Source organism: Pogoniulus pusillus, chromosome Z (assembly GCF_015220805.1).
Source record: "Pogoniulus pusillus isolate bPogPus1 chromosome Z, bPogPus1.pri, whole genome shotgun sequence".
NCBI lineage: Eukaryota > Metazoa > Chordata > Aves > Piciformes > Lybiidae > Pogoniulus > Pogoniulus pusillus.
Window position 1 is genome coordinate 6,582,106 of NC_087309.1, and position 16,557 is coordinate 6,598,662.

A 16,557-nucleotide genomic window follows, 5' to 3' on the forward strand; every position below is an offset into this window, starting at 1 on the left:
CAAAATAATTCTGTGATTCTGTGAAAAAAGCAGGGTGTGCTGCTGTCATGTATTATGGTCATGATGATGATGTTGTTGTCCTGTGGTATTTCCAGGCCTGACGGTGGATGAATCAACTGAGTGTGTCCGACATGAAACAAAAACCCGTGTGCTCTTCCTGACGTTCACGAAAGTCCATAGCAGATGTACTACTAACAGGCTGACGGAGAAATACGAAGGTGACTGTGATAAGAACAAAGGCCCATGTCCATTACTTGGCTTGAGGGATAGCTAGGTGTCCTGGGTGACTTGCCAGCTGCGTTAAACTGCAGATGCTCTTCTATCGCTGCTAGAGGAGCCTGTGTTCATGGAAATAATCCCATTGCTTGCAAAAGACATTACCATGCAGGGGCCCTCTCCCCACACTCTGCAGCACTATCACTGGGAGTTTGGTAGCACTGGCTTTTCTGGTAACTCATGGATCTGATGAACATTCTCTTGTGTCCCTAGACCAAGGGTCAGGAATGCTGAACTAGAAACATGGGATTATGATAGAGTCACTGATCCTCTTTTAGAGCTGCTCATTGAGAAAGCAAGGCAGTAATAACATTCTTTACTTATCCTCCCATCTTCCTCATGCCGAGTAGACATCTAGGTCCATGGGTTTCCTAGCAATGCCAGAAGTGTATCCCAGGAACTGGATAAAGTTGATGCATTTTCTGGAAGAATGGCAAGAATCATATTCTGCATAACTAAGGCCAGGGACTGAATCACTTTTAGAATGTTATTGTCATTTTATGATCAATTTCTGTTACTCTGGTATCTACAGCTGGCACTAATGATCCTGCCTTGCAGGAGGAGCCTGCTGTATCCCTTGCATTTTCCAGGAGTGTCTCATTAAATCTCCTTTCAGGTTCCATGTTGCAGTCATCAGAAAGGTCAATCTCCCTGGTAAAAGGTGGAAGGTCAGAGTATGCAGCAGCTCTGGCCTGGGAGAAAAAGGGATCTTTTCCAGGACACACAGTCTACACCAACTGGCTGGAGTCAACAAAGGACAATCCTGTAGTGATTGACTTTCAGGTAAGAGAAGAACAAGAAAACCACTGAACTAGTAACGCACTCAGCAGTGAACAGCTCTTCAGAGAGTTCTGCAGCTGTTCTGTCTTTCAAATGGGGACGATGGTCCGTGATAGGAAGGCATAAACTTATGGACATAACATAAACTTACAAATCATTTACTAGAACTATTTCTTGTGCATGTCAGTTTATAAGCCATACCAGGCTTGCATCATCCGAGGATATTGGGAGTAAGGGGGATTAATCTGTACAAATACGTAAAGAGTGAGTGCCAGGAGGATGGATCCAGGCTTTGCTTGGTGGTGCCCAATGACAGGACAAATGGTAATGGGTGGAAGCTGAGGCATAGGAATTCCATGGAAATATAAGGAAGAACTTTTTCCCTGTGAGAGGTGACAGAATCCTGGAACAGGCTGCCCAGGGGGGCTGAGGAGTCTCCCTCTCAGGAGGTAGTCAAAACCTGCCTGGATGCTTTCCTGTGTGATCTGGTACAGGTGATCTTGCTCTGGCAGGGGGACTGTACTGGATGAGCTTTCAAGGTCCCTTCCAGCCCCCAACATTCTGTGATTCTGTGAATACAAATTAATTACTTCAGCAGCAGCAAGAGCTTGCAAGTGGGCAGCAGTTACTCTGCATAAAAGCAGTGCATGGTGCTAGGAAGACTCTTCCCTGTTCTTTTTCCTTTGTCAGGCACATATGAGGTATGGCACATAGCTAAACAGATACCATGCAGTGCTTTCCTGGCATCTCTGTCCTGCTCTTTTCATGCATTTTGCTAGCATTAAAGCCTTCCTCCCTGGCTGGCTTAGCAGTAGCAGCACAGCCTGCCTGAGCACAGCATGCGATGAGCTCTCACTGCAGCTGCTGAGCTCCTGAAGCAGTGTAAGGCTGTCTCACAGGGCACAGACCGAGCATAAGCAAAGCCAACTGCATCTGTGATGTCCTGAAATTTCAGATATGGTGTCTCACTTTACTGAGTTTTCCTCTGGCTCACAAAGCCCTAAATTGAGGAAGTCAGAGCTGTATAGACAGTATAGTATAGAGGTATAGAGCTGTCATGGCCTTTAAAGCATGTATAACGTCCAACATACCTGACTCCTATGTGACATATCTTCAATATGTAAATGCCCCGGTGCCTTTAAAATCCTGCATGGGTTGAAATTCAGCAGGACCATCTGTGTCTGTGAGAGGCTGAGGGAGCTGGGGTTGTTTAGCCTGGAGAAGAGGAGGCTCAGGGCTGACCTCATTGCTGGCTATAACTACCTGACAGGAGGTTGTATCCAGGTGGGAGTTGGTCTCTTCTTCCAGACAACCAGCAACAGAAGAAGGGGACACAGTCTCAAGTTGTGCCAGGGAAGGTCTAGGCTGGATGTTAGGAGGAAGTTGTTGGCAGAGAGAGTGATTGGCATTGGAATGGGCTACCCAGGGAGGTGGTGGAACACCACTGTCCCTGGAGATGTTCAAGCCTGGTTGGGGCACTTAGTGCCATGGTCTGGTTGATTGACAGGGCTGGGTGCTAGGTTGGACTTGATGATCTTGAAGGTCTCTTCTAAACTGGTTGATTCTATGATTCTTGTATGTTTCTATTCTATGACTGCTTACTGAACAGATATTTAACAGGTGTCACCCATTTTGGATCTGGTGAAGAACATTCCATGCGCTGTGACCAAACGTCGCAACCTGAGGAGAGCCCTGACAGAATACATGCGCAGGTTTGACCCTTGCCAGTGTGCCCCATGCTCCAACAATGGCAGGCCTGTGCTTTCTGGGATGGAGTGCCTCTGCGTGTGCCAGGCTGGCACCTATGGCAAAAACTGTGAGAAGCGAGCTCCAGGTTACCAATCAGGTATTTGAGGTGATACTGCCAAAATGTAAATATGCTCCTTCCAGTATTTGTTTGTCAAAGGTGAACCTGACACAACCTTCCCATGCTAAATCCAGAACACTTGGTTAACAGAACCACATGGTTGTGGTCAGCACATGTAAGAATAAAGATAGGATTAAAAATAAAGAATCAAACTAAACAGGCACAGCTCAGGAGAAATGTTGAGATGTGGTAAAAGATACCTTAGCTACATAATTAAGGTAAGAGGAAATGAGCTGTTCGGCAATGAGGCATAAACCAACCTCATGAGGTTCAACAAGAACAAGAGCAAGGTTCTGCATATGGGTCAAGGCAATCCCAAGCACAAGTACAGGCTGGGGAGTGACTGGGTGGAGAGCAACATTATGGAGAAGGACTTGGGGTTACTGGGGGTTGAGAAGCTCAACAGGAGCCAGCAGTGTGCACTTGCAGCCCAGAAAGCCAAGCAGAGCCTGGGCTGCAGCAGCAGAAGTGTGGCCAGCAGGGAGAGGGAGGTGATTCTCCCCTTTTACTCTGCTCTGCTGAGACCCCACCTGGAGTACTGCATCCAGTTCTGGAGCCCCCATTACAAGAGGGATGTGGATGTGCTGGAGTGTGGCTAGAGAAGGGACATGAGGATGCTCAGAGGGCTGCAGCAGCTCTGCTATAAGGGCAGATTGAAAGAGTTGGGGCTGTTGAGTCTGGAGGAGGCTCCCAGGTGACCTTCTTGTGGCCTTCCAGGATATGAAAGAGGCCTATAAGAACACTGGGGAGGGACTTTTTAGGCTCTCAGGGAATGCCAGGACTAGGGGGAACGGAACAAAGCTGGAGGTGGGGAGATTCAGGCTGGAAGTGAGGAGTGTCCTCTCACTCTGTCTTGGGATGTTGCCCTGTTTTTTTGTCTGTCTGGTCTGTGTTGTTGGATCTGATTTCTTCATATTAACCTCAATCTGTTTTGATATCTCACCTCTAATCTCAGCAACTATCACTTTAGCTTTGCTGGCTGCTGCTGCTAGATTCTGCTCTGTTTTTTTGCCTGCTTGAGATAGAGATGGGAGGGAAGAAAAAAGTATGAGGGGGTAGCTTTGATCCCTTCTGGGCAGTATTTTTTGCTCAGGAGGGAGTTTGGAATTCTGTATTATCTCTAATTCGTATCGAGTTGTAAATACTCCTATATATTGTGTATATATGCTTGTAAATTTTACCATGATGTAAATATAGCTTCATCTTACTTCCAAACCATCTGAGATGGTCTGGTAAATTTCAAATAGTGTGGGAGAGAGTTCCCAATCCACCACATATCTGCTCTCTGAAGAGTAATAATTTGTATTAATCTGAAATTGGCTGTTACAAATTTAGCACCATTCCTTCCATATGTGTCTTTAAGAGACAGGTATGGTACAGATCTATGTAAAGATCTGCATGAAGAGAGGCTGAGGGAGCTGGGGTTGTTTAGCCTGCAGAAGAGGAGGCTCAGGGGTGACCTCATTGCTGTCTACAACTACCTGAAGGGAGGCTGTAGCCAGGTGGGGTTGGTCTCTTCTGCCAGGCAACCAGCAACAGAACAAGGGGACACAGTCTCAAGCTGTGCCGGGGGAGGTCTAGTCTGGATGTTAGGAGGAAGTTGTTGTCAGAGAGAGTGATTGGCATTAGAATGGGCTGCCCAGGGAGGTTGTGGAGTTGCCGTCCCTGGTGGTGTTCAAGCAAAGCCTGGATGAGGCACTTAGTGCCATGGTCTAGTTGACTGGGTAGGGCTGGGTGCTAGGTTGGACTGGATGACCTTGGAGGTCTCTTCCAACCTGGTTGATTCCATGGTTCTATGAAAAATGGGTTTGCTTTATCTCTTACAGATGCTGTAGATGGCCACTGGGGGTGCTGGTCTGAATGGACTTCATGTGATGCTTCCTTCAGAAGAACAAGGACCCGGAAATGTGATAACCCTTCTCCCTTGAAAGGAGGGAAACCCTGTGAGGGGGACAAGGAAGAAGTGGAGGACTGTTCCATCACACTGTTTACAGACAAGTACGAAGATCGTGGAATCATAGAATGGTTTAGGTTGAATGGGACCTCAAAGACCATTCAGTTCCAATCCTGCACTACAGGCAGGACACCTCCTACTAGAACAGGTTGTTCAAAGCCCCGTTCAACCTGGCCTTCAACACCTCCAGGGAGGTTGTGGAGCATAGAATCACCCAACGTGATCAAAGATCACATTGGGTGATTCTATGCTCCACAACCTCCCTGGGCAATCTGTGCCAGTGTCTCACCACCTTCATTGCAAAGAATCCTTTCTTAGCATCTACTTTGAACCACCACTCTGCCACTTTAGAACCATTACCCCTTGTCCTGTCATTACAAGACCTTGTAAATAGTCCCTCCACAGCCTTCCTGTAGTCTCCTTCAGATACTGAAAGGCTACTACAAGGTTTCCTTGAAGCCTTTTCTTCTCCAGCCTGCAGAGCCCCAACTCTCTCAGCCTGTCCTCATAGCACAGCTGCTGCAGCCCTCTGAGCATCTTCATGACTTCCTCTGGACTTACTCCAACAGTTCCATGTCCTTCTTGTGTTGGGGGTTCCAGAACTGCACACAGGACTCCAGGTGGGGTCTGAGGAGAGCAGAGTAAAGGGGCAGAATCCCCTCCCTTGCCCTGCTGCCCACACTGTTCTTGCTGCAGCCCAGCACAAGGTTGCTGTCTGGGCTGCACTCACACTGCAGGCTCCTGGGGAGCTTTTCATCACCCCAGACCCCCAGGTCCTTTTCCTCAAGGCTGCTCTCAGCCATTTTCCACCAAGCCTGGAGTTGTGCTTGGGATGGCACCCAGCCAGCTGCAGGACCTTACACTTACCCTTGATGAATGTCATGAAGTTGGCCTGGCCCCACCGCTGCAGCCTGTCCAGGTCCCTCTGCATGGTTCCTTGCCCTCTACCAACATCTCTCTTGTGGTGTGGTGGAGTTAAGGATGCCCAAATGTCTTTGTGACTACCAAGGAGAAACACCAGGCAGGTTTTCTGTCTTAATTTCTGTGGTTGTGGTAGTTCCAGGCTTATTGGAATATAAGAGAAAACAGGACTTTCCTGAAAGCTCAGTGCAGAACTTGAGTGAGCAGGGAATTGTCTATTCTCCCAAGCATCAAGTGACAGGATGAAAGGAAACAGCCTTAAGTTGCACCAGGGAAGGTTTGAATTGGACATTGTGAAGAAAGTTTCTTCTCCAAAAGGTGTGTCAACCTCTGGCACAGGGAAGTGGTGGAGTCATTATCCATGGTGGGATTGAAAAGACTGTGTAGATGTGTTGCTTAGGGGCATGATTTAGTGATGACCTCACAGTGCTGTGTTAATGGTTGGACTTGAAGGTCTCTTCCAGACAAAATATTCTGTGCCTCTATGATTGAATATGAAATATTAGTAGAAGGGAGGCTGTAGCCAGGTGGGGTTGGTCTCTTCTCCCAGGCAAAAAGCAACAGAAAAACGGGACACAGTCTCAAATTGTTCTGGGGGAGGTCTAGGCTGGATGTTAGGAGGAAGTTTTCAGCAGAGAGAGTGACTGGCATTGGAATGGGCTGCCCAGGGAGGTGGTGGAACACCACTGTCCCCGGAGGTGTTCAAGCCTGGATGTGGCACTTAGTGCCATGGTCTGGCTGATTGACAGGGCTGGGTGCTAGGTTGGACTGGATGATCTTGAAGGTCTCTTCTAAACAGGTTGATTCTATGATTCTATGACTCTGTGATAATGATAAAGTCTATATCATTCACTGGTTTGCTAAAAGGGATAAAAAGCCAATTTTTATTTATTTGTGTTTTGGATACATCCTACTCTCTTAGAGGCTTAGGTCTGAACTCAGAAAGAGTTTCTCCGAAACTATAAAGCTCTTAATGTTGCTGCTTCGGACATGTCTGATACACCAATTTTGCATGGTTTTGGCTTAATATCCTAATTCCAAGCACAAAATGACTCTTTCTTGCTGCTTTGAGAGCAAGGGTTTGTACAGATTCAGACATTTTTGTTTGCTGGAAGCAAGATGTAGGCAGGATTGTTCATCATTCCTTCTGGAATGACTACAGAGTTTCTGGAGTGAATTGGAGAGGATTTAAAGCAATGGGTCCTCAATTCCTTGTTATCCATCTCAGACACCTCCGTGCTCCAGGAATCAACCTCCTTTAACCATTGATGGGTGGCAACAAACAAGTTTTGGCTATGCTATCTTAAATCCAACCAAATTACTTAGAGACTCTTTTTCTTACTCTAAAAATATTTGGTAGTTATAAAATTGTAGACCTACTTCTATGCTTTTTCAGTGCTTCCACAATCTCCCTTCCTATCAGCACCTGCAACTGGCAATGCAGGTTTTTTACCACAGGAGATAGGATGGCACACACAGCATTCCTAGCCAAAACTCCTGCTACTCTGCCATTGTTCACTGGTGATGCCAATGCTTAAGGTACATCATTACCAGCAGTGTTTTACTTTTCAGTGGTGCTGATTGTATAAATGATGATGAAGCCAGAAGAGAAGAGCATGTGTCGACTGGTGAACCTGAATCTGGATGCTCCAGGCCAGATCCACCGGAAAATGGCTTTATCAGGGTAAGAAAGAAAAACAAGTGATGCAGAAGTATTTGCAGAGCAGGCAAGTTTTATAGCTTCTTTTCTACATGTGTCTGATACTCAGGCTAGCTACTGCACTAGTCAGGATGTTGCTGTGCATGTATCTGAAGAGGGCCTACAAAAAAGCTGGGGAGGGACTTTGTTGTGGAGGCAAGGGATTAATGTGGCAGAGGCAGGAATTTTATACAAAAATAGAGTTATTTTATTTTCCCAAAACCCGCCCCCAAAACTACATATACAAAGGTTGATTTAGCTTAATTAACAGATTCAGTTGCTTGAGAATATCTACAGGGATGCCATCGATAATCTGACTGTTTTGGAAGTCAGAAGTTGGAAAAGGCTTTAGCTATTAATTAATAGCAGGTTTCTTACTAATAAAGTTGAGCCAAAATAACTCACAATCAGGCTGACTTGCTGTGCAGCTTGTCCCTCTCGTTCCCTTTCAGCAGCTGCAGGTGGATCGTTAAGGGTCGTTGGCTTACAAAGGATGTCAATCGCTGTAGCAGTCCTTTGAAACTCTTTCTGTATCCAGGCCAGGCGAGGTGAGGGGGGGGAGAACTCTCAGACAGGCACCAACGTTCAGGCAGGAACTAACTCCAAGGCGGGAACCCCAAAGGCAGGAGGCCCCCCTATATTTATACCCTCTCTAGACAAAGGGCAGAGTTACCACTTCCTTAGGCATGAAAGGGCACAGCCAATCCCAGCCCGATTCCAGCGTGGGCACTGCACAGGGCACTCCTCGTGCGGGCAGGACCCCTTTGCTCACCCCCTTCACACCCGCAGGGCAGGCGAGGGGGGGGGAACCAGGTGGCTTTCCCCCTCCCATTTCAAGCCACAGAGGGAGAGCAATTTAGGGGTATACAGGACTCCAGGACAGACTTTTCAGGATATCAAGGAGTGACAGGACTAGGGGGAATGGAGCACAGCTGGAGGTGGGGAGATTCAGGCTGGACGTGAGGAGGAAGTTCCTCAGCATGAGAGTGGTGAGAGGCTGGAATGGGTTGCCCAGGGAGGTGGTTGAAGCTCCATCTCTGGAGGTGTTTAAGGTCAGGTTGGATAAGACTTTGGCCAGCCTGCTCCAGGGTAAGGTGTCCCTGCAAATGTCAGGGGGGTTGGAACTAGATGATCCTTGTGGCGCCTTCCAACCCTGACTGATTCTATGATTCTATGGTTCTATGATTCTATGGTTCTATTGCTATGGGACTCTGCAGCAAATTCCACCAGGAACCAAATCACAGGGAAGGTAAAATCCATTTCAAGGAATGGTCCTCAAATACCTGTTTTGTAACCATGACACCAGTTAGCTGGAAAAACACATAGGTGAGCAGATGACTCATTTTTCAGAGCAGCAAAAGCATGCACTCAATGCAACTTCTCACCAGGCTTTTATCATTGCTGATTTTGACAGTGTCCAGTCATATTACTGTATATTTTTTTAATGTCTTTCTGGTTGTTTTTGTTTTTTGTTTTTAGAATGAAAAGACACAATATGCTGTTGGGGAAGAAGCTGAAATTGTCTGTGTGAGTGGTTATGTCCCCAGAGGTTATCAATTCCTTCGGTGTCTGCCAGATCAAACTTGGACACAGGAACCAGTTGAATGTCAACGTAAGAAAAAGTAATTTAGACCAGCCACAAAAGAGAAGTGGAAGGAAAAAAAACATAATGGATTTTAATACAGGCTTTAACAAAAGAGTATCTATTGGCATCTGAAAAGATAGAATTTTAAGAAGGTATTTCATGTAGAGAAGGTAAAAACCTACTGAGTCACCACATCATTCCTCTTTCAATTCAGGATTGCTACTGTTATGTGCTTTGTGAGGGTATTGTAATATTCAGAGCTATAGAAAAACCTCAGATGGAATGCTGTGAGGGTCTTCTCTACTTTTAAATACCTTTAATGGAAGGTCTCAACTTTTGTTTCCAGACTTAATACAGATATCTTTAAGTTGATGACAGTTATGCTGAAAAGAAGTGTTCCTAGAGGATTTTGTTCTACTTTATTTTTAATGCTAAATGAATATGTGTCTCTAATTACCACCACCATCCGAAGCACAAATGCAGGCTGGGTGAGAGCAGCCCTGAGGAAAAGGCCCTGGGGGTCTGGGCTGATGAAAAGCTCAGCAGGAGCCTGCAGTGTGAGTGCAGCCCAAACAGCAATCTGTGCTGGGCTGCAGCAAGAGCAGTGTGGCCAGCAGGGCAAGGGAGAGGATTCTGCCCCTTGGATCTGCTCTCCTCAGACCCCACCTGCAGTCCTGTGTGCAGTTCTGGAACACTCAACACAAGAAGGACATGGAACTGCTTGAGTCAGTCCAGAGGAGACCATGAACATGCTCAGAGGGCTACAGCAGCTCTGCTACGAGGACAGGCTATGAGAACTGGGGCTCTGCAGCCTGGAGAAGAGAAAGATTTGAGGATACCTTGTAGTAACCTTCCAGTATCTGAGGGAGGTCTACAAGAAGGCTATGGAGGGACTATTGACAAGGTCTTGTAATGACAGGAGGAGAGGTAATGGTTCTAAACTGGAAGAGGGAGGATAATAACTCGATGTTAAGAAAGGATTCTTTGCAGTGAGGGTGGTGAGACACTGGCACAGATTGCCCAGGGAAGTTGTGGCTGCTCCCTCCCTGGAGGTGTTGAAGGCCAGATTGGATGTGGCCTTGAGCCACCTGTTCTAGTGGGAGGTATTTCTGCTTCCCAGGGGTTCCCTGGGTTTGGATCTGGATGATCTTTGAGGTCCCTTCCAACCTAAACCATTCTATGATTCGATGATGCCAGGTTGCCTTGAAAATCACCACAGTAAATCAACAACCCTAGGCTGGATGTTACGAGGAAGTTCTTCACAGAGAGAGTGATTGGCATTGGAATGGGCTGCTCAGGGAGATGGTGGAGTCGCCGTCCCAGGAGGTGTTCGAGAAAAGCCTGGATGAGGCACTTAGTGCCATGGTCTAGATGACTGGATAGGGCTGGGTGCTAGGTTGAGCTGGATGATCTTGGAGGTCTCTTCCAACCTGCTTGATTCTATATTCTATGATTGAACAATCACCAGTATATACTCAGGAGCATTTCTACTGCTATTCCTTTTAATTCTTTTGTTAGTAGTTTCATGTACAAAAGAAATATAGAAAACATCCTGTTAACACCACTTTGGTTATGTTTAAGCTCTAAAATGGACTTACATTAGAAATAACATTGTAATCATGTAGTCATTGGATACTGAAAAGTGTTTTTTAAAAGTCCATTGCTGTGCACTGAAATTTTGCAGGCTTGGGTTAAATGCTTATTAGTTTTGAATGACAATCAAGTGTACTCAGCCACACCTTGAATGCTGTGTCCAGTTCTGGGCTCCTCAATTCAAGAGAGATGTTTAGGTGCTGGAAAGTATCCAGAGCAGGGCAACAAAGCTGGTGAGGGGCCTGGAACACAAACCCTATGAGGAGAGGCTGAGGGAGCTGGGGGTGTGCAGCCTGCAGAAGAGGAGGTTCAGGGCTGACCTCATTGCTGTCTACAACTAACTGAAGGGAGGTTGTAGCCAGGTAGGGGTTTGTCGCTTCTGCCAGGCAACCAGCAACAGAAGAAGGGGACACAGTCTCAAGTTGTGCCAGGGGAGGTCTAGGCTGGATGTTAGGAGGAAGTTTTTGTCAGAGAGAGTGATTGGCATTGGAATGGGCTGCCCAGGGAGGTGGTGGAGTCGCTGTCCCTAGGGGTGTTCAAGAAAAGCCTGGCTGAGGCACTTAGTGCCATGGTCTGGTTGACTGGCTAGGGCTGGGTGCTAGGTTGGACTGGATGATGTTGGAGGTCTCATCCACCCTGGCTGATTCTATGATTCTGTGACTTTCTGAATCTGTGATCCAGCATGGCACATTGTGCTGGTGGCTATCCAGAGGAAGCAGCATGACTTGACGTGGATACCCATATACAACAAAACCAAGAATCGCTCTTTGTTCTTGTTTGTTACAGCTTCAATGTGCCTCAGGCTGCCAACATCTAAAGGTGTCACAATTTCCCCATTCAAGCAACACTACAGCATTGGTGAAAAGGTTGAACTGAGCTGTGCAGCTGGGTTTATAGTGTCTGGTCCAACACAGTATACCTGTTGGGAAGACCTGTCCTGGATGCCCTCTATTTTGAGATCTATTACTTGTGAAAAAGGTTAGTATGCCTGTAGACACTTCACTGTTTCTGTACTTCCAGTATTAACTACACAACCTCTTTTAGCTGAACAAAGCCAGGAGGCAGAAGATTTTAAGACAAGTTAGCAAGTGTTCATTGGATTTGCTTTTGCCTTGTGCCACACAGTTTCAACCCCATACTTCTGCACTGTATTCAGGATTTTGGGGTGCAACGTACTGAACATTTTAATTATGAAACTGAGATATAGAAACTGCTTTGTTCAAAATTTCTTAAAGTGATCCTGCTCTAGCAGGGGGGGTTGGATTAGATCATCTTTTGAGGTCCCTTCCAGCTCGTGATGCTCTGTGATTCTGTGAAACAAAGTCTACATCTGTTAACAAGGCTTTATGGAAGCAAAGTGGGGGAAAGTGTTCCACTGAAACTTCAGCATCTCTTCTTGTATTGGATTTTCTGGTAATTTCTTTTCAAAGTGTGCTAGTTTGAAGCTAGCTAGAATATTCTGGTGAGAAGAACTAGATCAGAGGCTGTGAAAGGGAAACAATGATGATGGCTACTTTGCTCATAGGCTTGCTGAGATGTGTAGGAACAAGAAATAAAAACATAGATAATCACTCTCGCTGGGGCTGCTGGCTGAGCTGCATCTCTCTAACCTCACCCTCCATTTTGGGCTAACCCACTTTGCTTCCTAACCCCCTGGCTGAACCTCCATTCTTCCTTGGGACTGGGGTAGGGGGAAGGTGCAGGGGTGGTTGAGAGCCCCTCCTGGGGACTCAGGTTTCTGGGAGGGGAGTTGTGTTTCTGTATTACCTTTTACCTTGTCTATTTCTGTCTATAACTGTATATACTGTAAATAGCTGCTTGTATATTGTGCTAGCTGTAAATATAAGCTGCATTCATATTTCCAGAGCTGGCTGAGTCTAGTCTGGGTAATTTCCAAAGTGTGTGTGGGGGGTAACACCCAAACCATCACACAAAGCCTGGTGTATGCTACTGGAATCGCAACCATAGCTTTTGAAGATAAATAATATGAGATAAACAGAACTGAATCAGTTTCAAGTTTTACAAGAGCCTAAGATATTTCTGTTTGCTTTGTTGCCAGTTACAATAACTCTAGATTTTCTGTTACAGATGTGCAAGCTGAAAGTAGAGGTGTTTGCAATCCAGGACAAAAGCAGGTTGGATCTCACTGTGTTTGTATGTCCCCGGAGGAGGACTGTGGGTAAGTTAAGTACTATAATCACACACACACAAAAAAAAGGCAACAAAAAAAACAACCACCAAACAATCAAACAAGAACAAACAAACCAAACAGCCCAATAAGGAAAAAAAAACAAAACAGTCAACCAAAAAGCAAACAACCAAGGGGTAGGACAAGCTATAAACTACAGCACAGCGAGCAGGAAGTTTCACCTCAACATGAGGAAGAACTTCTTTTCTGTAAGGATGACAGGGCACTGACACAAGCTGCCCAGAGAGTTTGTAGAGTCTCCTTCTCTGGAGAGTTTCCATCCCTGTCTGGATGAGTTCCTGTGTGACTTGAGATAGATTCTATGGTCCTACACTGGCAGGGGGTTGGACTCGATGACCTATGGAGGACCCTTCCAACACCTAACATCCTGTGATCCTGTGAACCCAACCAACAAACAACATACAAAAAAATCCAGCAGAAATTTCTCCACTGATAGACAAAGAGTCCATTGTGACAAAACAAGTGCAAAACAACCCAGAGCAGCAAAAGAGAGCAGCAATCCATTGCTACTCTCTGCTAAGATGCCAGTCAGTATCCAAATGCCTCAGTATCCAAATTAGAGCTCCATTTATGCCCTGTGGAATAAACAAACAATGACATTGACCAAATGGCACACCATGGTGCATCCTTTTGATCTACATTACCATCCACTAGTGGAGATCACAACTCTTTCCACTTAATTTCTGTATTTTCACTGTCATCATCTTGAAGGAGGTCCATGTGCTTGAGATTCACTCTTCTCAGATGAACATGCTGCAAAGTGCACTGTTTCAGGCTCCAGATCATATGAAAATACGTAAGACTTGGATTTACTGTCTCTTTGCATAACCATGAGCAGACCACCAAGCCTCTGAGTGAATAGTGAATTATCCTATAGAGGTTTTGTTGGATAAATGTATAAGCTTGACTCAGGAACAAACAGAAGGTCAGCTCTGTCTCTTTGGGAATCAGAATCACAGAATCAAGCAGGTTGGAAGAGACCTCCAACATCATCCAGTTCAACCCATCCCCCAGCCCTATCCAGTCAACCAGACCATGGCACTAAGTGCCTCATCCAGGCTTTTCTTGAACACCTCCTGGGATGGTGCCTCCACCACCTCCCTGGGCAGCCCATTCCAATGGGAAATCACTCTCTCTGTGAAGAACTTCCTCCTAACAACCAGCCTTTCTTCTAAATAAAGACCAACCCTCACCTGGCTACAACCTCCCTTCAGGTAGTTGTAGATATCAATGAGGTCTCCAGGCTAAACACCCCCAGCTCCCTCAGCCTTCCTCATAGAGTTTGTGCTCCAGGCCCCTCACCAGCTTTGTTGCCCTTCTCTGGACATGTTCCAGCACCTCAACATCTCTCTTCAATTGAGGAGCCCAGAACTGGACACAAGACTCTAAGTCTGGCCTGACCAGTGTTGAGTACAGGGCAAGAATAACCTCCCTTGTCCTACTGGCCACACTGTTCCTGATGCAGGCCAGAATGCCATTGGCTCTTTTGGTCACCTGGGTACACTGCTGCCTCATCTTCAGCTTACTGTCTATCAGTACCCCCAGGTCCCTTTCTTCCTGATGGCTCTCCAGACACTCTGTCCCCAGCCTGTAGCACTGCTTGGGGTTATTGTGGCCAAAGTGCAGAACCCTGCACTTGGCCTTGTTCAGTCTCATCCCATTGGCCTCTGCCCTCCCATCCAGCCTGTCCAGGTCCCTCTGCAGGGCTCTCCTACCTTCCAACAGATCCACACCTGCTCCTAGCTTGGTATCATCTGCAAACTTACTGATGCTGGACTCAATCCCCTCATCCAGATCATCAATAAAGTTGTTGAACAGGACTTTGATCCAGGTTCTGCAGCAGCTGGGATATCCTTAGTTCTTTAGACAAGTATCCAAGCTGGCTGCAGCTTTGCTGTGTTTCACCCACTGTAGGTGGGTCATTCAGAAGCTAATCTGTTCCATGGCATGCTGAAATGATTTTTGTTTTTTTTTCCCTTGGGGCAGCCACTATTCAGAAGACATCTGTGTGCTACATGCTCCTTCTGAACAGACTATGACCAAGTCTAGCTGCCAGTATTCAGCTGAAGTGTGCCTCGGAAACCAGTCACTTCATTTCTTGCACACTGGCCCTTGCCACAGCAGTTCCAACCTTGGCTGGCCTATTGAAAGGGCAAAGCTCTCTGCAAACAGCTTGAAGAAAGTGCCCTGTGGCTATGACACCTGCTATGACTGGGAGAAGTGTTCAGGTATGGCTTCTGAGGAGTGGGATTTATCTAGCCCTTATAGAGGTACCTTACAGCCCTGTGATGGTTTGGGTGTTCCCCACCCCCCCACCCCACTTTTAAAAATCACCCAAACTAGACTCAGCCAGCTCTGGAAATATGAATGGAGATATTTATTTACAGCTAGCACAATATACAAGCAGATAGTTACATATATACAGTTATAGACAGAAATAGACAAGGGAAAAGGTAATACAGAAACACAACTCCCCTCCCAGAAACCTGAGTCCCCAGGAGGGGCTCTCAACCACCTCTGCACCTTCCCGCTGCCCCTCTCAACCTTAACCCAGTCCTAAGGAAGAATGGAGGTTCAGCCAAGAGGTTAGGAAGCAAAGTGGGTTAGGCCAAATGGAAGGTGAGTTTAGGGAGTAAGATGTTGCTCAGTCAGCAGCCCAAGCCAGAGTGAGAGAAAATGGTGAGAGTGTTATCTAATGTTTTCATTTCTTGTTCAGCAAGACTCTGAGGGGAGTAGACATCACCACTGTTTTCCTTTCACAGCCCATGATCTAGTTCTTCTCACCAAAACATTCTAGCCTGCTTCAAACTAGCACAAGCCCTTATAGAGGTATCACAGTGCCTGTAGATCCCAAGAATGGGGTCTACAGGCACTGTGATTCATCTGAACGATTTACAGTTGGTCCTGCATTCCTACTACAAAGTGTTGCACTCACAGGTGTGCCCTTTCCCTTAGGTACATCTGGTGTAGCATTGCCACTAAGGCAGAAAAGCAACTTGGAGATCAAGGGAACTGTTTCAGGAGAATAAACATTCTTTAATCACAAAAACATAGTCAGCAGATTACTGCAAGGCTGCTATCAGCACTAGTTTGTACCTCAGGAGTTAATGTGGGCCACGCTCTCAATAGCATATAATTAAATTATGAAATTAAATCATTATACTGCTTTAAAAGCAAGACTGAGGCCATCAGGCTTAATGGGATTTTAATGCTAGAATTTGCAAATACCCATATGTGAAAACTGTGTTTACTAAGAATTGTAATGAACTGGCTAAGCTGATGAAATCCCTAAGAGGATTATTTTATGAACACTCTTGTGCAACTTGGCTATTTACTGTGTGACTTCCTGATAAGAGCAGTGGGTTTTCCTGTAAATGTCTGGGGTGCTGGCTGGCTCAGTACATATCAAGCCCTTGCCAGGAAAGGCTAAGCAGCAGCCATACCCAATTCCTTCAGCTGCTTCCAGAGACAAACATGATCCTTATCACACCTTATCTACTTATGGTAAATAAAGCAGCAGCATTGTGCAATCCTAAAACCCTCTTTGGGAGATGTAAGATTTCTGCAGCGCAGGATTTGAAGTAAGTGGCTGTAAAATTATTCAATGAGATGTTGCTCCTTGTGAGGCTGAAGCAGGGGGCATGATTAGTTGTGCCTCTTGAGGGACATGCTG

General features: G+C 46.2%; 2 protein-coding genes across 4 annotated transcripts in view; both read left to right on the top strand.

Moving 5' to 3' along the window:
• Positions 1–16,557, top strand: part of RPL37 (ribosomal protein L37) — a 472,830-nt gene that overhangs the window by 367,832 nt on the left and 88,441 nt on the right. The gene's annotated exons all lie outside the window — the stretch shown is intronic.
• C6 (complement C6) overlaps positions 1–16,557 on the top strand; it is a 39,312-nt gene that overhangs the window by 20,485 nt on the left and 2,270 nt on the right. The window contains exons 8-16 of the mRNA XM_064176836.1: positions 96–218; positions 893–1,059; positions 2,677–2,902; positions 4,750–4,921; positions 7,371–7,482; positions 8,977–9,109; positions 11,462–11,653; positions 12,764–12,854; positions 14,871–15,112. Coding sequence (XP_064032906.1) covers positions 96–218; positions 893–1,059; positions 2,677–2,902; positions 4,750–4,921; positions 7,371–7,482; positions 8,977–9,109; positions 11,462–11,653; positions 12,764–12,854; positions 14,871–15,112 — 1,458 coding nt within the window. The remainder of the gene's footprint in view (positions 1–95; positions 219–892; positions 1,060–2,676; positions 2,903–4,749; positions 4,922–7,370; positions 7,483–8,976; positions 9,110–11,461; positions 11,654–12,763; positions 12,855–14,870; positions 15,113–16,557) is intronic.